Raw genomic sequence first — 22,783 nt, forward strand, 5'->3', positions numbered from 1 at the left:
TTGTTGATTTGGTGTAGCTTTTTAACAGAATGTTTGAGAAAAGAATACGATCCAGATACAAAATTAATCTTCTGAAATGCAGAAGGAAGCCCACTTGTGAGTAATCCAGAATTTGAGCAAAAAAATAAACACCTTTTGCTTATACATCATGCACATGAATTTGCTTAAAGTGCCTCTGACAGGTAAATAAATTTGCTAAATTTACCTAAGATACCAAAAAGATTACACTAACAAACTTCCCTGACCAGCAAATCGTAAAAAATATCAACAGGCTACTAAGTTACACGCTTGCAAACTTTCGTTGACATCGGCGAATCTGGCACTCATTCAATTGCGAAAATAAAAACGGCAACAAAGCTGTGACGTCACAGTAAGCGGGAAGTATACATTCTTTCTCTGTGATGACTTGGTAAAGTACGGTACGGCTACCGCAAAACGTGAATGTGTGGAGCTCTGTTGGTCTAAAGCATGTACAAATTAAGAATTACCGAAATGAAAAAGTGAAGTTATTATTACTATCAGGTTTCGATCAAATAGGTTGAGTTTACTTTTATCAAACAGCATCTCAATTCAATTGAAATTGCAGTTTCATAGGGCTACAATTTTCATAATTTTTTATTTGTCCTAATCTGGATATAGCCATTTGCAGTGTAACAATAGTATCTCACAAACAGTACCTTTAATTTATGGTTGAGGCAATGCCTACAAATTGCTGTTTATTTGACATTGTCAGTGACAAAGACCGGGTGCTTTCTTTTCACACTTTCCCACAAAACAAGGTGCTGAGAAGAAAATGGTCAAAGTTTTCTTCAAGTGTTCGAAAGTGGGATGGGCCATACAAATCTAGTCGTATATGTTCTCTTTACTTCACTGAAGATGATTTTGTTAATACCACTCAAGTAAAAATGCCTACAGGCATGTGTTGGAGTGGATAGTCCAAGGTGATGCTCTCGGAAGCAACAATCGGATTGTGATGCCGTCATGCATTGTTTGGCGAATCCGAAACAATTTTCCAGATCCAGATGGCCGTTACAACGGATTTCAATGGCCAACTGAAGACACATTATGAGAGAGAGAACTTTTATTTATTTTTGAATAGTGATGATGAAGTAAATATGAATGATGATTCGTACGATTTCTTCATTTTTCTCTTCAAGTATATTTTAGGTTTTGTAGGAACGTATCAGTAGGCCTACAGTTTTATTAAACTGCAAAAAACAATAAATCTTAGAAAAAAGCAACTGCTTGTACCAACTCCGACCAAACTGTGATCCACCAATTGCATCAAGGAAACGTTTGTTTCATGCGTTGCTAACAACGCCCACTTAGGATGACGTAATACCACCAAAGTCGTCCCAGAGTAGTGAAATATGGAGTTTCGCCTGTGGTGGCGCTGTGGAGCAGTCGTTTGATTAAATTACGCCCTAACCAGTCGAGCTAAGAGGTTAAGATTAAAAAGTTCGCTAAGTATAATTCTGCGCTAAGAAATGCTTTAAAAAGTTACTGTACTTGGATCCAACCTGTCAGGGGCACTTTAAGTTCACAAAATGTCAACAGCTGAAAAATTCTGGAGATACCAGGAATTGAACCCGGGACCTCACACATGCAAAGCGTGCGCTCTACCACTGAGCTACATCCCCACATCCGACGAGGATGGGATTCGAACCCATGCGTGCAAAGCACAATGGATTAGCAGTCCATCGCCTTAACCACTCGGCCACCTCATCTTCCATAAAAAAATGAGAGTACCAACAAAATCTTACTTTCAATGTTTTCAAAGTTCTTTGTAACTTAAGTGTAAAGTTATTGAAAATTGTAAGCTAAAAACCTTGCTGCAATGGTTTGAGATATCCTGTTGGTGTACATTTTCCTCTTCCTCTGGCTTTATTTTTACTTCCAGTAGAGTTGCCGGTGCAGATTGGAGTCATACACCTCATTCAGTCAGCAGGATTTTCTTCCTTCACTCTTAATATTTCCATATCTTCTGTCACACAATTTCTCCATCTTCTTTTCGGCATTCCTCGCTTTTTTTTATCGACTTGCAATTGTTTTATTCTTTTTTCGATAAAATCTTCGTCTGTCCTTGCGACGTGACCCAACCATTTAAGGCGTGTCTCTCTCAGCTTATCTTCCAGCTTTCCGACTTGCCTTCTTTCTCTGATGATTTCATTATTTACTTTGTCCTGCTTTGTCAACCCCAGAGACCATCGCAACAGTTTCATTCCTGCCACTTGTATTTCCCTTTCTTGTGTTTTTATCATGGCAATTGCCTGCATCCCATACATCATTGCTAGTCTTATGCCTATATTATTTTTACAGTTTCCTCTTCAGCTTTCTTGGCACTTTTCTGTCACACATGGCTCCTGATATTTTTTTTCCAATGATCTCCATCTTGCCTGGCATCTGCCACCGCTCTGTCGTTCGTTCCGTTCTCATGAACCGTCGAACGAAAAACATTAAATTTGTTAAAACCTTTGAGGGTAATGACTTGAATGTCCTCATCAATCACTTTTACTTGATTACCGAAAAGGCTTATTTCTAAAGATTCCTTACAAACATGTCCATTTGCACATTTGGTTTACTTTTCTAAGATTCGTCGTCATTTTGTATAAACATCTCAAAAAAGTAATGATTGCATTGGATTCTTCCAATATCGCGCAAGACGTTGTAGCGGGGGTGGTTGAGGCGATACATTGCTGATCCATTGTGCTCTGTACGCCTGAGGTCGAATCATATCCTCGTCGAAAGGCGGTGGGGATGTAGCTCAGTGGTAGAGCGCACGCTTCGCATGTGTGAGGCCCCGGGTTCAATCCCCGGCATCTCCAACTTTTGTTGTATATTTAAATCATAAATGCATTTTCTTGCAGACGACTTGTTGATTTGGAGTTGCTTTATCAACAAAATGTTTGAGAAAAGAATACGATCCAGATATAAAATTAATTTGTTGTAATGCAGAAGGAAGCCCACTTATAAATAATCCTGAGTTTGAGTAAAAAAAAACAAACACCTTTTGCTTATACATCATGCATATGAATTTGCTTAAAGGGCGGGGAAATCCAAATGAACTTTGCGAGTTTTTTGTTTCAGCGTGATGTCATTGTGTACAACATGCGTTTTAGCAATAAGAAAATCCGAATTTTGTTGCCCTCGTCTCGCTAAGGCCGTTTTTGTTTGATATCCGTTTGCAAGGTCTCGTTGCGCATCAAGCTGTGATGCTGTTCGCTGTGACGTCACAAGATACATATAGTTGTGGCCAAACGTTTAAGACCAGACTTGATTTATGACGATTTTTGCATTACTTCTAAATACTGCACCAGATATAAGATGATGCATAAATATGATGCAACTGAAACAATATCTGAGGCATTATTTTGAAGTAATGCAAAATTGGTCGTAAATCAAGACTGGTCTTAAACTTTTGGCCACAACTATATGTACTTTGTGACGTCACAGCGAACAGCGTCACAGCTTGATGCGCGCGAGACTTCGTAAACGAGTATCAAACAAAAACGGCCTTAGCGAGACGAGGGCAACAAACATTGGATTTTTTTTTGCTAAAACGCATGTTGTACACAATGACATCACGCTGAAACAAAAACTCGTAAAAAGTTAATTTGGGTTTCCCCGCCCTTTAAGTTCACAAAACGTCAACAGCTGAAAAATTCTGGAGATACTAGGAATTGAACCCGGGGCCTCACACATGCAAAGCGTGCGCTCTACCACTGAGCTACATCCCCACATCCGACGAGGATAGGATTCGAACCCATGCGTGCAGAGCACAATGGATTAGCAGTCCATCGCCTTAACCACTCGGCCATCTCATCTTCTATAAAAGAGTGAGACTACCAACAAAATCTTACTTTCAATGTTTTCTAAGTTCTTTGTAATTTAAATGTAAAGTTATTGTAAATTGTAAGCTACAAAGCTTGCTGCAATAGTTTGAGATATCCTGTTGGTGTACATTTTCCTCTTCCTCTGGCTTTATTTTTACTTCCAGTGGAGTTGCAGGTGCAGATTGAAGTCATCCACCTCATTCAGTCAGCAGGATTTTTTTCCTATATTCTTACTGTTTCCATATCTTCTGTCACACAATTTCTCAATCTTCTTTTCGGTATTCCTCGCTTTTTTTATCAACTTGCAATTGTTTTATTTATTTTCGATAAAATCTTCGTTTGTCTTTACGACGTGAACCAACCATTTAAGGCGTGTCTCTCTCAGCTTATCTTCCAGCTTTCCGACTTGCATTCTTTCTCTGATGATTTCATTATTTACTTTGTCCTGCTTTGTCAACCCCAGAGACCATCGCAACAGTTTCATTCCTGCCACTTGTATTTCCCATTCTTGTGTTTTCGTCATGGCAATTGCCTGGGTCCCATACATCATTGCTAGTCTTAGGCCTATATTATTTTTACAGTTTCCTCTTCAGCTTTCTTGGCACTTTTCTGTCACACATGGCTCCTGATATTTTTTTCCAATGATCCCCATCCTGCCTGGCATCTGCCACCGCTCTGTCGTTCGTTCCGTTCTCGTGAACTGTCGAACGAAAAACATTAAATTTGTTAAAACCTTTGAGGGTAATTACTTGAATGTCCTCATCAATCACTTTCACTTGATTACTGAAAAGGCTTATTTCTAAAGATTCCTTACGAACATGTCCATTTGCACATTTGGTTTACTTTTCTAAGATTCGTCGTCATTTTGTATAAACATCTCAAAAAAGTAACGATTACATAGGATTCTTCCAATATCGCGCAAGACGTTGTAGCGGGGTGGTTGAGGCGATACACTGCTGATCCATTGTGCTCTGTACGCCTGAGGTCGAATCATATCCTCGTCGAAAGGCGGTGGGGATGTAGCTCAGTGGTAGAGCGCACGCTTCGCATGTGTGAGGCCCCGGGTTCAATCCCCGGCATCTCCAACTTTTGTTGTATATTTAAATCATAAATGCATCTTCTTGCAGACGACTTGTTGATTTGGAGTTGCTCTATCAACAAAATGTTTTAGAAAAGAATACGATCCAGATATAAATTAATTTGCTGTAATGCAGAAAGAAGCCCACTTATAAGTAATCCAGAATTTGAGCAAAAAAAATAAACACCTTTTGCTTATACATCATGCATATGAATTTGCTTAAAGGGCGGGGAAACCCAAATTTACTTTGCGAGTTTTTTGTTTCAGCGTGATGTCATTGTGTACAACATGCGTTTTAGCAATAAGAAAATCCAAATTTTGTTGCCCTCGTCTCGCTAAGGCCGTTTTTGTTTGATATCCGTTTGCAAGGTCTCGTTGAGCATCAAGCTGTGATGCTGTTCGCTGTGACGTCACAAGATACATATAGTTGTGGCCAAAAGTTTAAGACCAGACTTGATTTATGACGATTTTTGCATTACTTCTAAATACTGCACCAGATATAAGATGATGCATAAATATGATGCAACTGAAACAATATCTGAGGCATTATTTTGAAGTAATGCAAAAATGGTCGTAAATCAAGACTGGTCTTAAACTTTTGGCCACAACTATATGTACTTTGTGACGTCACAGCGAACAGCGTCACAGCTTGATGCGCGCGAGACCTCGCAAACGGGTGTCAAACAAAAGCAGCTTTAGCGAGACGAGGGCAACAAACTTTGGATTTTTTTTTGCTAAAACTCATGTTGTACACAATGACATCACGCTGAAACAAAAAACTCGTAAAAAGTTAATTTGGGTTTCCCCGCCCTTTAAGTTCACAAAATGTCAACAGCTGAAAAATTCTGGAGATACCAGGAATTGAACCCGGGGCCTCACACATGCAAAGCGTGCGCTCTACCACTGAGCTACATCCCCACATCCGACGAGGATGGGATTCGAACCCATGCGTGCAAAGCACAATGGATTAGCAGTCCATCGCCTTAACCACTCGGCCACCTCATCTTCCATAAAAAAGTGAGAGTACCAACAAAATCTTACTTTCAATGTTTTCAAAGTTCTTTGTAATTTAAATGTAAAGTTATTGTAAATTGTAAGCTACAAAGCTTGCTGCAATAGTTTGGGATATCCTATGTTGGTGTACAACTGTACATTTTCCTCTTCCTCTGGCTTTATTTTTACTTCAAGTGGAGTTGCCGGTGCAGATTGGGGTCATCCACCTCATTCAGTCAGCAGGATTTACTTCCTGTACTCTTAATATTTCCATATCTTCTGTCACACAGTTTCTCAATCTTTTTTTCGGCATTCCTCGCTTTTTTTATCAACTTGCAATTGTTTTACTCTTTTTTCGATGAAATCTTCGTCTGTCCTTGCGACGTGACCCAAACATTTAAGGCGTGTCTCTTTCTTGTGTTTTCATCATGGCTATTGCCTGGGTCCCATACATCATTGCTAGTCTTACATTCTTTTTACAGTTTTCTCTTCAGTTTTCTTGGCGTCTTTCTGTCACACATGTCTCCTGTTATTTTCTTCCAATGCTCTCCATCCTGCCTGGCATCCTGCCTGGCACCAGGTTCAATCCCCGGCATCTCCAACTTTTGTTGTAACCTGTATTTAAATTATAAATGCATTTACTGCAGACGACTTGTTGATTTGGTGTAGCTTTTTAACAGAATGTTTGAGAAAAGAATACGATCCAGATTCCAGATACAAAATTAATCTTCTGGAATGCAGAAGGAAGCCCACTTGTAAGTAATCCAGAATTTGACCAAAAAAAACAAACACCTTTTGTATATACATCATGCACATGAATTTGCTTAAGGTCACAAAATGTCAACAGCTGAAACATTCTGGAGATACCAGGAATTGAACCCGGGGCCTCACACATGCAAAGCGTGCGCTCTACCACTGAGCTACATCCCCACATCCGACGAGGATGGGATTCGAACCCATGCGTGCAAAGCACAATGGATTAGCAGTCCATCGCTTTAACCACTCGGCCACCTCGTCTTCCATAATACAGCGAGAGTACCAACAAAATCTTACTTTCAATGTTTTCAAAGTTCTTTGTGACTTAAGTATAAAGTTATTGAAAATTGTAAGCTACCAAGCTTGCTGCAATAGTTTGAGATATCCTGTTGGTGTACATTTTCCTCTTCCTCTGGCTTTATTTTTACTTCCAGTAGAGTTGCCGGTGCAGATTGGAGTCATCCACCTCATTCAGTCAGCAGGATTTTCTTCTTTCCCTCCTACTATTTCCATATCTTCTGTCACACAATTTCTCCATCTTCTTTTCGGCATTCCTCGCTTTTTTTTATCAACTTGCAATTGTTTTATTCTTTTTTCGATAAAATCTTCATCTGTCCTTGCGACTTGAACCAACCATTTAAGGCGTGTCTCTCTCAGCTTATCTTCCAGCTTTCCAACTTGCATTCATTCTCTAATGTGTTCATTATTTACTCTGTCCTGCTTTGTCAACCCGAATACCATCGATACAGTTTCATTCCTGCCACTTGTATTTCCCTTTCTTGTGTTTTCGTCATGGCAATTGCCTGCGCCCCATACATCATTGCTAGTCTTATGCCTATATTCTTTTTACAGTTTCCTCTTCAGCTTTCTTGGCTTCTTTCTGTCACACATGGCTCCTGATATTTTTTTTTTCAATGATCTCCATCCTGCCTGGCATCTGCCACCGCTCTGTCGTTCGTTCCGTTCTCATGAACCGTCGAACGAAAAACATTAAATTTGTTAAAACCTTTGAGGGTAATGACTTGAATGTCCTCATCAATCACTTTCACTTGATTACTGAAAAGGCTTATTTCTAAAGATTCCTTACGAACATGTCCATTTGCACATTTGGTTTACTTTTCTAAGATTCGTCGTCATTTTGTATAAACATCTCAAAAAAGTAATGATTGCATTGGATTCTTCCAATATCGCGCAAGACGTTGTAGCGGGGGTGGTTGAGGCGATACATTGCTGATCCATTGTGCTCTGTACGCCTGAGGTCGAATCAAATCCTCGTCGAAAGGCGGTGGGGATGTAGCTCAGTGGTAGAGCGCACGCTTCGCATGTGTGAGGCCCCGGGTTCAATCCCCGGCATCTCCAACTTTTGTTGTATATTTATATCATAAATGCATTTTCTTGCAGACGACTTGTTGATTTGGAGTTGCTTTATCAACAAAATGTTTGAGAAAAGAATACGATCCAGATATAAAATTAATTTGTTGTAATGCAGAAGGAAGCCCACTTATAAATAATCCTGAGTTTGAGTAAAAAAAAACAAACACCTTTTGCTTATACATCATGCATATGAATTTGCTTAAAGGGCGGGGAAATCCAAATGAACTTTGCGAGTTTTTTGTTTCAGCGTGATGTCATTGTGTACAACATGCGTTTTAGCAATAAGAAAATCCGAATTTTGTTGCCCTCGTCTCGCTAAGGCCGTTTTTGTTTGATATCCGTTTGCAAGGTCTCGTTGCGCATCAAGCTGTGATGCTGTTCGCTGTGACGTCACAAGATACATATAGTTGTGGCCAAACGTTTAAGACCAGACTTGATTTATGACGATTTTTGCATTACTTCTAAATACTGCACCAGATATAAGATGATGCATAAATATGATGCAACTGAAACAATATCTGAGGCATTATTTTGAAGTAATGCAAAAATGGTCGTAAATCAAGACTGGTCTTAAACTTTTGGCCACAACTATATGTACTTTGTGACGTCACAGCGAACAGCGTCACAGCTTGATGCGCGCGAGACTTCGTAAACGAGTATCAAACAAAAACGGCCTTAGCGAGACGAGGGCAACAAACATTGGATTTTTTTTTGCTAAAACGCATGTTGTACACAATGACATCACGCTGAAACAAAAACTCGTAAAAAGTTAATTTGGGTTTCCCCGCCCTTTAAGTTCACAAAACGTCAACAGCTGAAAAATTCTGGAGATACCAGGAATTGAACCCGGGGCCTCACACATGCAAAGCGTGCGCTCTACCACTGAGCTACATCCCCACATCCGACGAGGATAGGATTCGAACCCATGCGTGCAGAGCACAATGGATTAGCAGTCCATCGCCTTAACCACTCGGCCATCTCATCTTCTATAAAAGAGTGAGACTACCAACAAAATCTTACTTTCAATGTTTTCTAAGTTCTTTGTAATTTAAATGTAAAGTTATTGTAAATTGTAAGCTACAAAGCTTGCTGCAATAGTTTGAGATATCCTGTTGGTGTACATTTTCCTCTTCCTCTGGCTTTATTTTTACTTCCAGTGGAGTTGCAGGTGCAGATTGAAGTCATCCACCTCATTCAGTCAGCAGGATTTTTTTCCTATATTCTTACTGTTTCCATATCTTCTGTCACACAATTTCTCAATCTTCTTTTCGGTATTCCTCGCTTTTTTTATCAACTTGCAATTGTTTTATTTATTTTCGATAAAATCTTCGTTTGTCTTTACGACGTGAACCAACCATTTAAGGCGTGTCTCTCTCAGCTTATCTTCCAGCTTTCCGACTTGCATTCTTTCTCTGATGATTTCATTATTTACTTTGTCCTGCTTTGTCAACCCCAGAGACCATCGCAACAGTTTCATTCCTGCCACTTGTATTTCCCATTCTTGTGTTTTCGTCATGGCAATTGCCTGGGTCCCATACATCATTGCTAGTCTTAGGCCTATATTATTTTTACAGTTTCCTCTTCAGCTTTCTTGGCACTTTTCTGTCACACATGGCTCCTGATATTTTTTTCCAATGATCCCCATCCTGCCTGGCATCTGCCACCGCTCTGTCGTTCGTTACGTTCTCGTGAACTGTCGAACGAAAAACATTAAATTTGTTAAAACCTTTGAGGGTAATTACTTGAATGTCCTCATCAATCACTTTCACTTGATTACTGAAAAGGCTTATTTCTAAAGATTCCTTACGAACATGTCCATTTGCACATTTGGTTTACTTTTCTAAGATTCGTCGTCATTTTGTATAAACATCTCAAAAAAGTAACGATTACATAGGATTCTTCCAATATCGCGCAAGACGTTGTAGCGGGGTGGTTGAGGCGATACACTGCTGATCCATTGTGCTCTGTACGCCTGAGGTCGAATCAAATCCTCGTCGAAAGGCGGTGGGGATGTAGCTCAGTGGTAGAGCGCACGCTTCGCATGTGTGAGGCCCCGGGTTCAATCCCCGGCATCTCCAACTTTTGTTGTATATTTATATCATAAATGCATTTTCTTGCAGACGACTTGTTGATTTGGTGTTGCTTTATCAACAAAATGTTTGAGAAAGGAATACGATCCAGATATAAAATTAATCTACTGGAATGCAGAAGGAAGCCCACTTACAAGTAATCCAGAATTTGAGCAAAAAAAAAACAAACACCTTTTGCTTGTCAACAGCTGAAAAATTCTGGAGATACCAGGAATTGAACCCGGGGCCTCACACATGCAAAGCGTGCGCTCTACCACTGAGCTACATCCCCACATCCGACGAGGATGGGATTCGAACCCATGCGTGCAGAGCACAATGGATTAGCAGTCCATCGCCTTAACCACTCGGCCACCTCATCTTCCATACAAGAGTGAGAGTATCAACAAAATCTTACTTTCAATGTTTTCAAAGTTCTTTGTAATTTAAATGTAAAGTTATTGAAAATTGTAAGCTAAGACGCTTGCTGCAATAGTTTGGGATATCCTGTTGGTGTACATTTTCCTCTTCCTGTGGCTTTATTTTTACTTCCAGTGGAGTCGCCGGTGCAGATTGGAGTCATCCAGCTCATTCAGTCAGCAGGATTTTCTTCTTTCACTCCTACTATTTTCATATCTTCTGTCACACAATTTTTCCATCTTTTTTTCGGCATTCCTCGCTTTTTTTTATCAACTTGCAATTGTTTTATTTTTTTTTCGATAAAATCTTCGTCTGTCCTTGCGACGTCACCCAACCATTTAAGGCGTGTCTCTCTCAGCTTATCTTCCAGCTTTCCGACTTGCATTCCTTCTCTGATGATTTCATTTTTACTCGGTCCTACTTCGTCAATCCCAGAGACCATCGCGACAGTTTCATTCCTGCTGCTTGTATTTCCCTTTCTTGTGTTTTCATCATGGCTATTGCCTGGGTCCCATACATCATTGCTAGTCTTACATTTTTTTTACAGTTTTCTATTCAGTTTTCTTGGCACCTTTCTGTCACACATGGCTCCTGATATTTTCTTCCATTGATCTCCATCCATCCCTAGCATCCTGCCTGGCCCCGGGTTCAATCCCCGGCATCTCCAACTTTTGTTGTAACCTATATTTAAATGATAAATGCATTTACTGCAGACGACTTGTTGATTTGGTGTAGCTTTTTAACAGAATGTTTGAGAAAAGAATACGATTCAGATATAAAATTAATCTCCTGGAATGCAGAAGAAAGCCCATTTGTAAGTAATCCAGTATTTGAGCAAAAAAAACAAACACCTTTTGCTTATACATCATGCACATGAATTTGCTTAAGGTCACAAAATGTCAACACCTGAAAAGTTTTGGAAATACCAGGAATTGAACCCGGGGCCTCACACATGCAAAGCGTGCGCTCTATCACTGAGCTACATCCCCACATCCGACGAAGATGGGATTCGAACCCATGCGTGCAGAGCACAATGGATTAGCAGTCCATCGCCTTAACCACTCGGCCACCTCGTCTTCCATATAAAAGTGATAGTAGCAACAAAATCTTAATTTCAATGTTTTCAAAGTTCTTTGTGACTTTATTATAAAGTTATTGAAAATTGTAAGCTAAGACGCTTGCTGCAATGGTTTGAGATATCCTGTTGGTGTACATTTTCCTTTTCCTCTGGCTTTATTTTTACTTCCAGTGGAGTTGCCGGTGCAGATTGGAGTCATCCACCTCATTCAGTCAGCAGGATTTTCTTCTTTCACTCCTACTATTTCCATATCTTCTGTCACACAATTTCTCCATCTTCTTTTCGGCATTCCTCGCTTTTTTTTATCAACTTGCAATTGTTTTATTCTTTTTTCGATAAAATCTTCATCTGTCCTTGCGACTTGAACCAACCATTTAAGGCGTGTCTCTCTCAGCTTATCTTCCAGCTTTCCAACTTGCATTCTTTCTCTAATGTGTTCATTATTTACTCTGTCCTGCTTTGTCAACCCGAATACCATCGATACAGTTTCATTCCTGCCACTTGTATTTCCCTTTCTTGTGTTTTCGTCATGGCAATTGCCTGCGCCCCATACATCATTGCTAGTCTTATGCCTATATTCTTTTTACAGTTTCCTCTTCAGCTTTCTTGGCTTCTTTCTGTCACACATGGCTCCTGATATTTTTTTTTTCAATGATCTCCATCCTGCCTGGCATCTGCCACCGCTCTGTCGTTCGTTCCGTTCTCATGAACCGTCGAACGAAAAACATTAAATTTGTTAAAACCTTTGAGGGTAATGACTTGAATGTCCTCATCAATCACTTTCACTTGATTACCGAAAAGGCTTATTTCTAAAGATTCCTTACAAACATGTCCATTTGCACATTTGGTTTACTTTTCTAAGATTCGTCGTCATTTTGTATAAACATCTCAAAAAAGTAATGATTGCATTGGATTCTTCCAATATCGCGCAAGACGTTGTAGCGGGGGTGGTTGAGGCGATACATTGCTGATCCATTGTGCTCTGTACGCCTGAGGTCGAATCAAATCCTCGTCGAAAGGCGGTGGGGATGTAGCTCAGTGGTAGAGCGCACGCTTCGCATGTGTGAGGCCCCGGGTTCAATCCCCGGCATCTCCAACTTTTGTTGTATATTTAAATCATAAATGCATTTTCTTGCAGACGACTTGTTGATTTGGAGTTGCTTTATCAACAAAATGTTTGAGAAAAGAATACGATCCAGATATAAAATTAATTTGTTGTAATGCAGAAGGAAGCCCACTTATAAATAATCCTGAGTTTGAGTAAAAAAAACAAACACCTTTTGCTTATACATCATGCATATGAATTTGCTTAAAGGGCGGGGAAATCCAAATGAACTTTGCGAGTTTTTTGTTTCAGCGTGATGTCATTGTGTACAACATGCGTTTTAGCAATAAGAAAATCCGAATTTTGTTGCCCTCGTCTCGCTAAGGCCGTTTTTGTTTGATATCCGTTTGCAAGGTCTCGTTGCGCATCAAGCTGTGATGCTGTTCGCTGTGACGTCACAAGATACATATAGTTGTGGCCAAACGTTTAAGACCAGACTTGATTTATGACGATTTTTGCATTACTTCTAAATACTGCACCAGATATAAGATGATGCATAAATATGATGCAACTGAAACAATATCTGAGGCATTATTTTGAAGTAATGCAAAAATGGTCGTAAATCAAGACTGGTCTTAAACTTTTGGCCACAACTATATGTACTTTGTGACGTCACAGCGAACAGCGTCACAGCTTGATGCGCGCGAGACTTCGTAAACGAGTATCAAACAAAAACGGCCTTAGCGAGACGAGGGCAACAAACATTGGATTTTTTTTTGCTAAAACGCATGTTGTACACAATGACATCACGCTGAAACAAAAACTCGTAAAAAGTTAATTTGGGTTTCCCCGCCCTTTAAGTTCACAAAACGTCAACAGCTGAAAAATTCTGGAGATACCAGGAATTGAACCCGGGGCCTCACACATGCAAAGCGTGCGCTCTACCACTGAGCTACATCCCCACATCCGACGAGGATAGGATTCGAACCCATGCGTGCAGAGCACAATGGATTAGCAGTCCATCGCCTTAACCACTCGGCCATCTCATCTTCTATAAAAGAGTGAGACTACCAACAAAATCTTACTTTCAATGTTTTCTAAGTTCTTTGTAATTTAAATGTAAAGTTATTGTAAATTGTAAGCTACAAAGCTTGCTGCAATAGTTTGAGATATCCTGTTGGTGTACATTTTCCTCTTCCTCTGGCTTTATTTTTACTTCCAGTGGAGTTGCAGGTGCAGATTGAAGTCATCCACCTCATTCAGTCAGCAGGATTTTTTTCCTATATTCTTACTGTTTCCATATCTTCTGTCACACAATTTCTCAATCTTCTTTTCGGTATTCCTCGCTTTTTTTATCAACTTGCAATTGTTTTATTTATTTTCGATAAAATCTTCGTTTGTCTTTACGACGTGAACCAACCATTTAAGGCGTGTCTCTCTCAGCTTATCTTCCAGCTTTCCGACTTGCATTCTTTCTCTGATGATTTCATTATTTACTTTGTCCTGCTTTGTCAACCCCAGAGACCATCGCAACAGTTTCATTCCTGCCACTTGTATTTCCCATTCTTGTGTTTTCGTCACTTTAAGTTCACAAAACGTCAACAGCTGAAAAATTCTGGAGATACCAGGAATTGAACCCGGGGCCTCACACATGCAAAGCGTGCGCTCTACCACTGAGCTACATCCCCACATCCGACGAGGATAGGATTCGAACCCATGCGTGCAGAGCACAATGGATTAGCAGTCCATCGCCTTAACCACTCGGCCATCTCATCTTCTATAAAAGAGTGAGACTACCAACAAAATCTTACTTTCAATGTTTTCTAAGTTCTTTGTAATTTAAATGTAAAGTTATTGTAAATTGTAAGCTACAAAGCTTGCTGCAATAGTTTGAGATAACCTGTTGGTGTACATTTTCCTCTTCCTCTGGCTTTATTTTTACTTCCAGTGGAGTTGCCGGTGCAGATTGAAGTCATCCACCTCATTCAGTCAGCAGGATTTTTTTCCTATATTCTTACTGTTTCCATATCTTCTGTCACACAATTTCTCAATCTTCTTTTCGGTATTCCTCGCTTTTTTTATCAACTTGCAATTGTTTTATTTATTTTCGATAAAATCTTCGTTTGTCTTTACGACGTGAACCAACCATTTAAGGCGTGTCTCTCTCAGCTTATCTTCCAGCTTTCCGACTTGCATTCTTTCTCTGATGATTTCATTATTTACTTTGTCCTGCTTTGTCAACCCCAGAGACCATCGCAACAGTTTCATTCCTGCCACTTGTATTTCCCATTCTTGTGTTTTCGTCATGGCAATTGCCTGGGTCCCATACATCATTGCTAGTCTTAGGCCTATATTATTTTTACAGTTTCCTCTTCAGCTTTCTTGGCACTTTTCTGTCACACATGGCTCCTGATATTTTTTTCCAATGATCCCCATCCTGCCTGGCATCTGCCACCGCTCTGTCGTTCGTTACGTTCTCGTGAACTGTCGAACGAAAAACATTAAATTTGTTAAAACCTTTGAGGGTAATTACTTGAATGTCCTCATCAATCACTTTCACTTGATTACTGAAAAGGCTTATTTCTAAAGATTCCTTACGAACATGTCCATTTGCACATTTGGTTTACTTTTCTAAGATTCGTCGTCATTTTGTAAAAACATCTCAAAAAAGTAACGATTACATAGGATTCTTCCAATATCGCGCAAGACGTTGTAGCGGGGTGGTTGAGGCGATACACTGCTGATCCATTGTGCTCTGTACGCCTGAGGTCGAATCAAATCCTCGTCGAAAGGCGGTGGGGATGTAGCTCAGTGGTAGAGCGCACGCTTCGCATGTGTGAGGCCCCGGGTTCAATCCCCGGCATCTCCAACTTTTGTTGTATATTTATATCATAAATGCATTTTCTTGCAGACGACTTGTTGATTTGGTGTTGCTTTATCAACAAAATGTTTGAGAAAGGAATACGATCCAGATATAAAATTAATCTACTGGAATGCAGAAGGAAGCCCACTTACAAGTAATCCAGAATTTGAGCAAAAAAAAAACAAACACCTTTTGCTTGTCAACAGCTGAAAAATTCTGGAGATACCAGGAATTGAACCCGGGGCCTCACACATGCAAAGCGTGCGCTCTACCACTGAGCTACATCCCCACATCCGACGAGGATGGGATTCGAACCCATGCGTGCAGAGCACAATGGATTAGCAGTCCATCGCCTTAACCACTCGGCCACCTCATCTTCCATACAAGAGTGAGAGTATCAACAAAATCTTACTTTCAATGTTTTCAAAGTTCTTTGTAATTTAAATGTAAAGTTATTGAAAATTGTAAGCTAAGACGCTTGCTGCAATAGTTTGGGATATCCTGTTGGTGTACATTTTCCTCTTCCTGTGGCTTTATTTTTACTTCCAGTGGAGTCGCCGGTGCAGATTGGAGTCATCCAGCTCATTCAGTCAGCAGGATTTTCTTCTTTCACTCCTACTATTTTCATATCTTCTGTCACACAATTTTTCCATCTTTTTTTCGGCATTCCTCGCTTTTTTTTATCAACTTGCAATTGTTTTATTCTTTTTTCGATAAAATCTTCGTCTGTCCTTGCGACGTCACCCAACCATTTAAGGCGTGTCTCTCTCAGCTTATCTTCCAGCTTTCCGACTTGCATTCCTTCTCTGATGATTTCATTTTTACTCGGTCCTACTTCGTCAATCCCAGAGACCATCGCGACAGTTTCATTCCTGCTGCTTGTATTTCCCTTTCTTGTGTTTTCATCATGGCTATTGCCTGGGTCCCATACATCATTGCTAGTCTTACATTTTTTTTACAGTTTTCTATTCAGTTTTCTTGGCACCTTTCTGTCACACATGGCTCCTGATATTTTTTTCCATTGATCTCCATCCATCCCTAGCATCCTGCCTGGCCCCGGGTTCAATCCCCGGCATCTCCAACTTTTGTTGTAACCTATATTTAAATGATAAATGCATTTACTGCAGACGACTTGTTGATTTGGTGTAGCTTTTTAACAGAATGTTTGAGAAAAGAATACGATTCAGATATAAAATTAGTCTCCTGGAATGCAGAAGAAAGCCCATTTGTAAGTAATCCAGTATTTGAGCAAAAAAAACAAACACCTTTTGCTTATACATCATGCACATGAATTTGCTTAAGGTCACAAAATGTCAACACCTGAAAAGTTTTGGAAATACCAGGAATTGAACCCGGGGCCTCACACATGCAAAGCGTGCGCTCTATCACTGAGCTACATCCCCACATCCGACGAAGATGGGATTCGAACCCATGCGTGCAGAGCACAATGGATTAGCAGTCCATCGCCTTAACCACTCGGCCACCTCGTCTTCCATATAAAAGTGATAGTAGCAACAAAATCTTAATTTCAATGTTTTCAAAGTTCTTTGTGACTTTATTATAAAGTTATTGAAAATTGTAAGCTAAGACGCTTGCTGCAATGGTTTGAGATATCCTGTTGGTGTACATTTTCCTTTTCCTCTGGCTTTATTTTTACTTCCAGTGGAGTTGCCGGTGCAGATTGGAGTCATCCACCTCATTCAGTCAGCAGGATTTTCTTCTTTCACTCCTACTATTTCCATATCTTCTGTCACACAATTTCTCCATCTTCTTTTCGGCATTCCTCGCTTTTTTTTATCAACTTGCAATTGTTTTATTCTTTTTTCGATAAAATCTTCATCTGTCCTTGCGACTTGAACCAACCATTTAAGGCGTGTCTCTCTCAGCTTATCTTCCAGCTTTCCAACTTGCATTCTTTCTCTAATGTGTTCATTATTTACTCTGTCCTGCTTTGTCAACCCGAATACCATCGATACAGTTTCATTCCTGCCACTTGTATTTCCCTTTCTTGTGTTTTCGTCATGGCAATTGCCTGCGCCCCATACATCATTGCTAGTCTTATGCCTATATTCTTTTTACAGTTTCCTCTTCAGCTTTCTTGGCTTCTTTCTATCACACATGGCTCCTGATATTTTTTTTTTCAATGATCTCCATCCTGCCTGGCATCTGCCACCGCTCTGTCGTTCGTTCCGTTCTCATGAACCGTCGAACGAAAAACATTAAATTTGTTAAAACTTTTGAGGGTAATGACTTGAATGTCCTCATCAATCACTTTCACTTGATTACCGAAAAGGCTTATTTCTAAAGATTCCTTACAAACATGTCCATTTGCACATTTGGTTTACTTTTCTAAGATTCGTCGTCATTTTGTATAAACATCTCAAAAAAGTAATGATTGCATTGGATTCTTCCAATATCGCGCAAGACGTTGTAGCGGGGGTGCATAGCAGAGTGGTGAGAGCGCTGGAACGGCAATCGAAAGGGCGCCGGTTCGACACCGCTCAGCATACGGCTGTGTCTTTGGCAAGACACTTAAAGACATGCCTGAAGGTAGACATGAAGATTGGCTTCCTTGCCTTCCCGTCTACTTAATCTAAATCTTCAACCACCAGGTGTAAGCCTGGATACGACAAACAAACAGCTTATCTTCCAGCTTTCTGACTTGCATTCTTTCTCTGATGATTTCATTATTTACTCGGTCCTGCTTTGTCAACCCCAGAGACCATCGCAACAGTTTTATTCTTGCCACTTGCATTTCCCTTTCTTGTGTTTTCGTCGTGGCTACTGCCTGCGTCCCATACATCAGTGCTAGTCTTACATTCTTTTTACAGTTTCCTCTTCAGCTTTCTTGGCGTCTTTCTGTCACACATGGCTTCCTGTTATTTTCTTCCAATGCTCCCCATCCTGCCTGGCATTTGTCACCTCTTTGTTGCTCGTTCTGTTCTGATGAACTGTCGAACAAAAAACATTAAATTTGTTAAAACTTTTGTGGGAACGGACTTGAGTGTCCTCATCAATCACTTTCACTTGATTACCGAAAAGGCTTATTTCTAAAGATTCCTAACGAACATGTCCATTTGCACATAGCCTATGGTTTACTTTTCTAGGATTTGTCGTCATTTTGAAAAAAAATTCTCTAAAAAGTTACAATTGCATTGGATTCTTCCAATATGGTGCAAGGCGAGGTAGCGTGGTGGTTAAGGCGATGCACTGCTGATCCATTGTGCTCTGTACGCGTGGGCTCGAATAATATCCTCGTCAAAGGTGGGCGGGGATGTAGCTCAGTGGCAGAGAGCACGCTTCGCATGTGTGAGGCCCCGGATTCCATCCCCGGCATCTCCAACTTTTGTTGTATATTTAAATTATAAATGCATTATCATGCAGACGACTTGTTGATTTGGTGTAGCTTTTTAACAGAATGTTTGAAAAAAGAATACGATCCAGATATAAATTTAATCTACTGGAATGCAGCCGGAAGCCCACTTGTAAGTAATCCAGAATTTGAGCAAAAAAACAACAAACACCTCTTGCTTATACATCATGCATAAGATATTGCTTAAGTTTACAAAATGTCAACAGCTGAAAAATTCTGGAGATACCAGGAATTGAACCCAGGGCCTCACACATGCAAAGCGTGCGCTCTACCACTGAGCTACATCCCCACTTTCAACGAGGATGGGATTCGAACCCATGCGTGCAGAGCACAATGGATTAGCAGTCCATCGCCTTAACCACTCGGCCACCTCGTCTTCCAAAAAAGAGTGAGAGTACCAATAAATTCTTACACTCAACGTTTTCAAAGTTCTTTGTAAGTTAAGTGTAAAGTTATTGTAAATCGTAAGCTACAAAGCTTGCAATAGTTTGGGATACCCTGTTGGTGTACATTTTCCTCTTCCTCTGGCTTTATTCTTACTTCCAGTGGGGTCGCCGGTGCAGATTGAAGTCATCCACCTCATTCAGTCAGCATGATTTTCTTCCTTCATTCCTACTATTTCCATATCTTCTGTCATACAATTTCTCAATATTTTTTTCGGCATTACTCTCTTTCTTTAATCAACTTGAAACTGTTTTATTCTTTTCTCGATAAAATCTTTGTGTGTCCTTACGACGTGACCCAACCATTTAAGGCGTGTCTCTCTCAGCTTATCTTCCAGCTTTCCGACTTGCATTCTTTCTCTGATGATTTCATTATTTACTTTGTCCCACTTTGTCAACCCCAGAGACCATCGCAACAGTTTTATTCCTGCCACTTGCATTTCCCTTTCTTGTGTTTTCGTCGTGGCTACTGCCTGCGTCCCATACATCAGTGCTAGTCTTACATTCTTTTTACAGTTTCCTCTTCAGCTTTCTTGGCGTCTTTCTGTCACACATGGCTCCTGTTATTTCTTCCAATGCTCCCCATCCTGCCTGGCATTTGTCACCTTTTTGTTGCTCGTTCTGTTTTCATGAACTGTCGAACAAAAAACATTAAATTTGTTAAAACCTTTGTGGGAAATGACTTGAGTGTCCTCATCAATCACTTTCACTTGATTACCGAAAAGGCTTATTTCTAAAGATTCCTTACGAACATGTCCATTTGCACATTTGGTTTATTTTTCTAGGATTCGTCGTCATTTTGAAAAAATTTCTCTAAAAGGTTACAATTGCATTGGATTCTTCCAATATGGTGCAAGGCGAGGTAGCGTGGTGGTTAAGGCGATGCACTGCTGATCCATTGTGCTCTGCACTCGTGGGCTCGAATAATATCCTCGTCGAAGGTGGGCGGGGATGTAGCTCAGTGGCAGAGCGCACGCTTCGCATGTGTGAGGCCCCGGGTTCAATCCCCGGCATCTCCAAATTTTGTTGTATATTTAAATTATAAATGCATTATCTTGCAGACGATTGTAAGTGTTGATTTGACGTTTTTTTTTAAATTGGTTTCATGCTGATTGTAAAACTGTGCAGTAGTGCGTACAAAACTCGATTCGTGACTCATGCCGTTCACTTTCCTATCTTGTTGCTATTTAAGTTTCTTGTTGATCGCATTTAAGTCCCCCCTTTTTTCTAACTTATTTCAAACTTTGCGCGCGATAAGTTTTTGTCCAGAAGTTGAATTTTCATTTTGCATGTTTAGTTGTTTTCAGCAATATGTCCTGTGTTTTGCCATGCTAGACAGGTAGTCACTACCTGGTCTAGCCCCCTGAAGAAGTCAGTCGTGTCTGATTGACGAAACGTCGGAATAAAAGCAGATTGTCACTGTATACATCTTGTGATAGTTTAGCTTAATTTGCACCAGTAGAACATCGCATATCATTTAATTTAATGCCTGGTGAACAGCCTCATTCAATTTTCATCTTGCAGACGACTTTTGATTTGGTGTAGCTTTTTCAACAGAATGTTTGAGAAAAGAATATGATCCAGATATAAAATTAATCTTCTGGAATGCAGACGGAAGCCCACTTGTAAGTAATCCAAAGTTTGAGCAAAAAAAAAAACAACAAACACCATTTGCTTATACATCATGCATATGAATTTGCTTAAGTTCACAAAATGTCAACAGTTGAAAAATTCTGGAAATACCAGGAATTGAACCCGGGGCCTCACACATGCAAAGCGTGCGCTCTACCACTGAGCTACATCCCCACATCCGACGAGGATGGGATTCGAACCCATGCGTGCAGAGCACAATGGATTAGCAGTCCATCGCCTTAACCACTCGGCCACCTCGTCTTCCATAATACAGTAAGAGTACCAACAAATTTTTACATTCAATGTTTTCAAAGTTCTTTGTAAGTTAAGTGTAAAGTTATTGTAAATTGTAAGCTACAAAGCTTGCAATAATTTGGGATACCCTGTTGGTGTACATTTTCCTCTTCCTCTGGCTTTATTCTTACATCCAGCGGGGTTGCTGGTGCAGATTGGAGTCATCCACCTCATTCAGTCAGCAGGATTTTCTTCTTTCACTCTTATTATTTCCATATCTTCTGTCACATCATTTCTCCATCTTCTTTTCGGCATTCCTCGCTTTTTTTTATCAACTTGCAATTGTTTTATTCTTTTTTCGATAAAATCTTCGTCTGTCCTTGCGACGTGAACCAACCATTTAAGGCGTGTCTCTTTCAGCTTATCTTCCAGCTTTCTGACTTGCATTCTTTCTCTGATGATTTCATTCTTCACTTTGTTCTACTTTGTCAACCCCAGAGACCATCGCAACAGTTTTATTCCTGCCACTTGTATTTCCCTTGCCTGTGTTTTCGTCATGGCTACTGCCTGCTGCGTCCCATGCATCATTGCTAGTCTTACATTCTTTTCATAATTTCCTCTTCAGCTTTCTTGGCGTCTTTCTGTCACATATGGCTCCTGTTATTTTCTTCCATGCTCCCCATCCATCCTGGCATTTGTCACCTCTTTGTGGCTCGTTCCGTTTTCATGAACTTTCGAACCAAAAGCATTAAATTTGTTAAAACCTTTGTGGGTAATGTTAAACTTGAATGTCCTCATCAATCACTTTTACTTGATTACAAAAAAGGCTTATTTCTGAAGATTCCTTACGAACATGTCCAGTTGCGCATTTGATTTACTTTTCTAAGATTAGTTGTCATTTTGAAAAAACATCTCAAAATGTAACAATTGCGTTGGATTCTTCCAACATCGTGCAAGGCGAGGTAGCGAGGTGGTTAAGGCGATACACTGCTGTCTGCTGATACATTGCGCTCTGTATGCATGTGCTCGAATCATATTATCCTCGTCGAAGGTGGGCGGGGATGTAGCTCAGTGGTAGAGCGCACGCTTCGCATGTGTGAGGCCCCGGGTTTAATCCCCGGCATCTCCAACTTTTGTTGTATATTTAAATTATAAATGCATTATCTTGCAGACGACTTATTGATTTGGTATTGCTTTTTCAACAGAATGTTTGAGAAAAGAATACGATCCAGATATAAAATTAATCTTCTGGAATGCAGACGGAAGCCCACTTGTAAGTAATCCAGAATTTGACAAAAAGCAAATACCTCTTGCTTATACATCATGCATATGAATGTGCTTAAGTTCACAAAATGTCAACAGTTGAAAAATTCTGGAGATACCAGGAATTGAACCCAGGGCCTCACACATGCAAAGCGTGCGCTCTATCACTGAGCTACATCCCCACTTTCGACGAGGATGGGATTCGAACCCATGCGTGCAGAGCACAATGGATTAGCAGTCCATCGCCTTAACCACTCGGCCACCTCGTCTTCCATAATACAGTGAGAGTACCAACAAATTCTTACATTCAATGTTTACAAAGTTCTTTGTAA

At 40.2% G+C, this 22,783-nt stretch overlaps 1 protein-coding gene and 36 non-coding genes across 37 annotated transcripts; 8 read left to right on the plus strand and 29 right to left on the minus strand.

The window, feature by feature from the left end:
* Positions 1–1,568: 1,568 nt before the first annotated feature.
* On the minus strand, positions 1,569–1,640 carry Trnaa-ugc (transfer RNA alanine (anticodon UGC)). The gene has a single exon. It is a non-coding gene; the product is annotated as a tRNA-Ala (tRNA).
* A 5-nt stretch (positions 1,641–1,645) lies between these two features.
* On the minus strand, positions 1,646–1,727 carry Trnas-gcu (transfer RNA serine (anticodon GCU)). Its single transcript has one exon. It is a non-coding gene; the product is annotated as a tRNA-Ser (tRNA).
* Positions 1,728–1,937: 210 nt separating this feature from the next.
* On the minus strand, positions 1,938–2,285 carry LOC145766711 (uncharacterized). Its single transcript, XM_082578419.1, has one exon. It carries the CDS (start codon positions 2,283–2,285, stop codon positions 1,938–1,940), a length of 348 nt encoding a protein of 115 aa, XP_082434545.1.
* Positions 2,286–2,753: 468 nt separating this feature from the next.
* On the plus strand, positions 2,754–2,825 carry Trnaa-cgc (transfer RNA alanine (anticodon CGC)). Its single transcript has one exon. It is a non-coding gene; the product is annotated as a tRNA-Ala (tRNA).
* Positions 2,826–3,665: 840 nt separating this feature from the next.
* On the minus strand, positions 3,666–3,737 carry Trnaa-ugc (transfer RNA alanine (anticodon UGC)). Its single transcript has one exon. It is a non-coding gene; the product is annotated as a tRNA-Ala (tRNA).
* Positions 3,738–3,742: 5 nt separating this feature from the next.
* On the minus strand, positions 3,743–3,824 carry Trnas-gcu (transfer RNA serine (anticodon GCU)). The gene has a single exon. It is a non-coding gene; the product is annotated as a tRNA-Ser (tRNA).
* A 1,022-nt stretch (positions 3,825–4,846) lies between these two features.
* Positions 4,847–4,918, plus strand: Trnaa-cgc (transfer RNA alanine (anticodon CGC)). The gene has a single exon. It is a non-coding gene; the product is annotated as a tRNA-Ala (tRNA).
* Positions 4,919–5,757: 839 nt separating this feature from the next.
* On the minus strand, positions 5,758–5,829 carry Trnaa-ugc (transfer RNA alanine (anticodon UGC)). Its single transcript has one exon. It is a non-coding gene; the product is annotated as a tRNA-Ala (tRNA).
* A 5-nt stretch (positions 5,830–5,834) lies between these two features.
* On the minus strand, positions 5,835–5,916 carry Trnas-gcu (transfer RNA serine (anticodon GCU)). Its single transcript has one exon. It is a non-coding gene; the product is annotated as a tRNA-Ser (tRNA).
* Positions 5,917–6,762: 846 nt separating this feature from the next.
* Positions 6,763–6,834, minus strand: Trnaa-ugc (transfer RNA alanine (anticodon UGC)). Its single transcript has one exon. It is a non-coding gene; the product is annotated as a tRNA-Ala (tRNA).
* Positions 6,835–6,839: 5 nt separating this feature from the next.
* Positions 6,840–6,921, minus strand: Trnas-gcu (transfer RNA serine (anticodon GCU)). The gene has a single exon. It is a non-coding gene; the product is annotated as a tRNA-Ser (tRNA).
* Positions 6,922–7,947: 1,026 nt separating this feature from the next.
* Positions 7,948–8,019, plus strand: Trnaa-cgc (transfer RNA alanine (anticodon CGC)). The gene has a single exon. It is a non-coding gene; the product is annotated as a tRNA-Ala (tRNA).
* Positions 8,020–8,859: 840 nt separating this feature from the next.
* On the minus strand, positions 8,860–8,931 carry Trnaa-ugc (transfer RNA alanine (anticodon UGC)). The gene has a single exon. It is a non-coding gene; the product is annotated as a tRNA-Ala (tRNA).
* A 5-nt stretch (positions 8,932–8,936) lies between these two features.
* Positions 8,937–9,018, minus strand: Trnas-gcu (transfer RNA serine (anticodon GCU)). The gene has a single exon. It is a non-coding gene; the product is annotated as a tRNA-Ser (tRNA).
* A 1,022-nt stretch (positions 9,019–10,040) lies between these two features.
* Positions 10,041–10,112, plus strand: Trnaa-cgc (transfer RNA alanine (anticodon CGC)). Its single transcript has one exon. It is a non-coding gene; the product is annotated as a tRNA-Ala (tRNA).
* A 211-nt stretch (positions 10,113–10,323) lies between these two features.
* Trnaa-ugc (transfer RNA alanine (anticodon UGC)) lies at positions 10,324–10,395 on the minus strand. The gene has a single exon. It is a non-coding gene; the product is annotated as a tRNA-Ala (tRNA).
* A 5-nt stretch (positions 10,396–10,400) lies between these two features.
* On the minus strand, positions 10,401–10,482 carry Trnas-gcu (transfer RNA serine (anticodon GCU)). Its single transcript has one exon. It is a non-coding gene; the product is annotated as a tRNA-Ser (tRNA).
* A 955-nt stretch (positions 10,483–11,437) lies between these two features.
* On the minus strand, positions 11,438–11,509 carry Trnaa-ugc (transfer RNA alanine (anticodon UGC)). Its single transcript has one exon. It is a non-coding gene; the product is annotated as a tRNA-Ala (tRNA).
* A 5-nt stretch (positions 11,510–11,514) lies between these two features.
* On the minus strand, positions 11,515–11,596 carry Trnas-gcu (transfer RNA serine (anticodon GCU)). Its single transcript has one exon. It is a non-coding gene; the product is annotated as a tRNA-Ser (tRNA).
* Positions 11,597–12,622: 1,026 nt separating this feature from the next.
* Trnaa-cgc (transfer RNA alanine (anticodon CGC)) lies at positions 12,623–12,694 on the plus strand. Its single transcript has one exon. It is a non-coding gene; the product is annotated as a tRNA-Ala (tRNA).
* Positions 12,695–13,533: 839 nt separating this feature from the next.
* On the minus strand, positions 13,534–13,605 carry Trnaa-ugc (transfer RNA alanine (anticodon UGC)). The gene has a single exon. It is a non-coding gene; the product is annotated as a tRNA-Ala (tRNA).
* Positions 13,606–13,610: 5 nt separating this feature from the next.
* On the minus strand, positions 13,611–13,692 carry Trnas-gcu (transfer RNA serine (anticodon GCU)). Its single transcript has one exon. It is a non-coding gene; the product is annotated as a tRNA-Ser (tRNA).
* Positions 13,693–14,259: 567 nt separating this feature from the next.
* Trnaa-ugc (transfer RNA alanine (anticodon UGC)) lies at positions 14,260–14,331 on the minus strand. Its single transcript has one exon. It is a non-coding gene; the product is annotated as a tRNA-Ala (tRNA).
* A 5-nt stretch (positions 14,332–14,336) lies between these two features.
* Positions 14,337–14,418, minus strand: Trnas-gcu (transfer RNA serine (anticodon GCU)). Its single transcript has one exon. It is a non-coding gene; the product is annotated as a tRNA-Ser (tRNA).
* A 1,022-nt stretch (positions 14,419–15,440) lies between these two features.
* Trnaa-cgc (transfer RNA alanine (anticodon CGC)) lies at positions 15,441–15,512 on the plus strand. The gene has a single exon. It is a non-coding gene; the product is annotated as a tRNA-Ala (tRNA).
* A 211-nt stretch (positions 15,513–15,723) lies between these two features.
* Trnaa-ugc (transfer RNA alanine (anticodon UGC)) lies at positions 15,724–15,795 on the minus strand. The gene has a single exon. It is a non-coding gene; the product is annotated as a tRNA-Ala (tRNA).
* A 5-nt stretch (positions 15,796–15,800) lies between these two features.
* Trnas-gcu (transfer RNA serine (anticodon GCU)) lies at positions 15,801–15,882 on the minus strand. Its single transcript has one exon. It is a non-coding gene; the product is annotated as a tRNA-Ser (tRNA).
* A 955-nt stretch (positions 15,883–16,837) lies between these two features.
* On the minus strand, positions 16,838–16,909 carry Trnaa-ugc (transfer RNA alanine (anticodon UGC)). The gene has a single exon. It is a non-coding gene; the product is annotated as a tRNA-Ala (tRNA).
* Positions 16,910–16,914: 5 nt separating this feature from the next.
* On the minus strand, positions 16,915–16,996 carry Trnas-gcu (transfer RNA serine (anticodon GCU)). Its single transcript has one exon. It is a non-coding gene; the product is annotated as a tRNA-Ser (tRNA).
* A 2,100-nt stretch (positions 16,997–19,096) lies between these two features.
* On the minus strand, positions 19,097–19,168 carry Trnaa-ugc (transfer RNA alanine (anticodon UGC)). Its single transcript has one exon. It is a non-coding gene; the product is annotated as a tRNA-Ala (tRNA).
* A 5-nt stretch (positions 19,169–19,173) lies between these two features.
* Positions 19,174–19,255, minus strand: Trnas-gcu (transfer RNA serine (anticodon GCU)). Its single transcript has one exon. It is a non-coding gene; the product is annotated as a tRNA-Ser (tRNA).
* A 1,014-nt stretch (positions 19,256–20,269) lies between these two features.
* Trnaa-cgc (transfer RNA alanine (anticodon CGC)) lies at positions 20,270–20,341 on the plus strand. Its single transcript has one exon. It is a non-coding gene; the product is annotated as a tRNA-Ala (tRNA).
* Positions 20,342–21,056: 715 nt separating this feature from the next.
* Positions 21,057–21,128, minus strand: Trnaa-ugc (transfer RNA alanine (anticodon UGC)). The gene has a single exon. It is a non-coding gene; the product is annotated as a tRNA-Ala (tRNA).
* A 5-nt stretch (positions 21,129–21,133) lies between these two features.
* Positions 21,134–21,215, minus strand: Trnas-gcu (transfer RNA serine (anticodon GCU)). The gene has a single exon. It is a non-coding gene; the product is annotated as a tRNA-Ser (tRNA).
* A 1,030-nt stretch (positions 21,216–22,245) lies between these two features.
* On the plus strand, positions 22,246–22,317 carry Trnaa-cgc (transfer RNA alanine (anticodon CGC)). Its single transcript has one exon. It is a non-coding gene; the product is annotated as a tRNA-Ala (tRNA).
* Positions 22,318–22,561: 244 nt separating this feature from the next.
* Positions 22,562–22,633, minus strand: Trnaa-ugc (transfer RNA alanine (anticodon UGC)). Its single transcript has one exon. It is a non-coding gene; the product is annotated as a tRNA-Ala (tRNA).
* A 5-nt stretch (positions 22,634–22,638) lies between these two features.
* Positions 22,639–22,720, minus strand: Trnas-gcu (transfer RNA serine (anticodon GCU)). Its single transcript has one exon. It is a non-coding gene; the product is annotated as a tRNA-Ser (tRNA).
* Between the last annotated feature and the right edge of the window lie 63 nt (positions 22,721–22,783).

This window comes from Aplidium turbinatum, chromosome 3 (genome assembly GCF_918807975.1).
Source record: "Aplidium turbinatum chromosome 3, kaAplTurb1.1, whole genome shotgun sequence".
In the NCBI taxonomy this organism is placed as follows: Eukaryota; Metazoa; Chordata; class Ascidiacea; order Aplousobranchia; family Polyclinidae; genus Aplidium; species Aplidium turbinatum.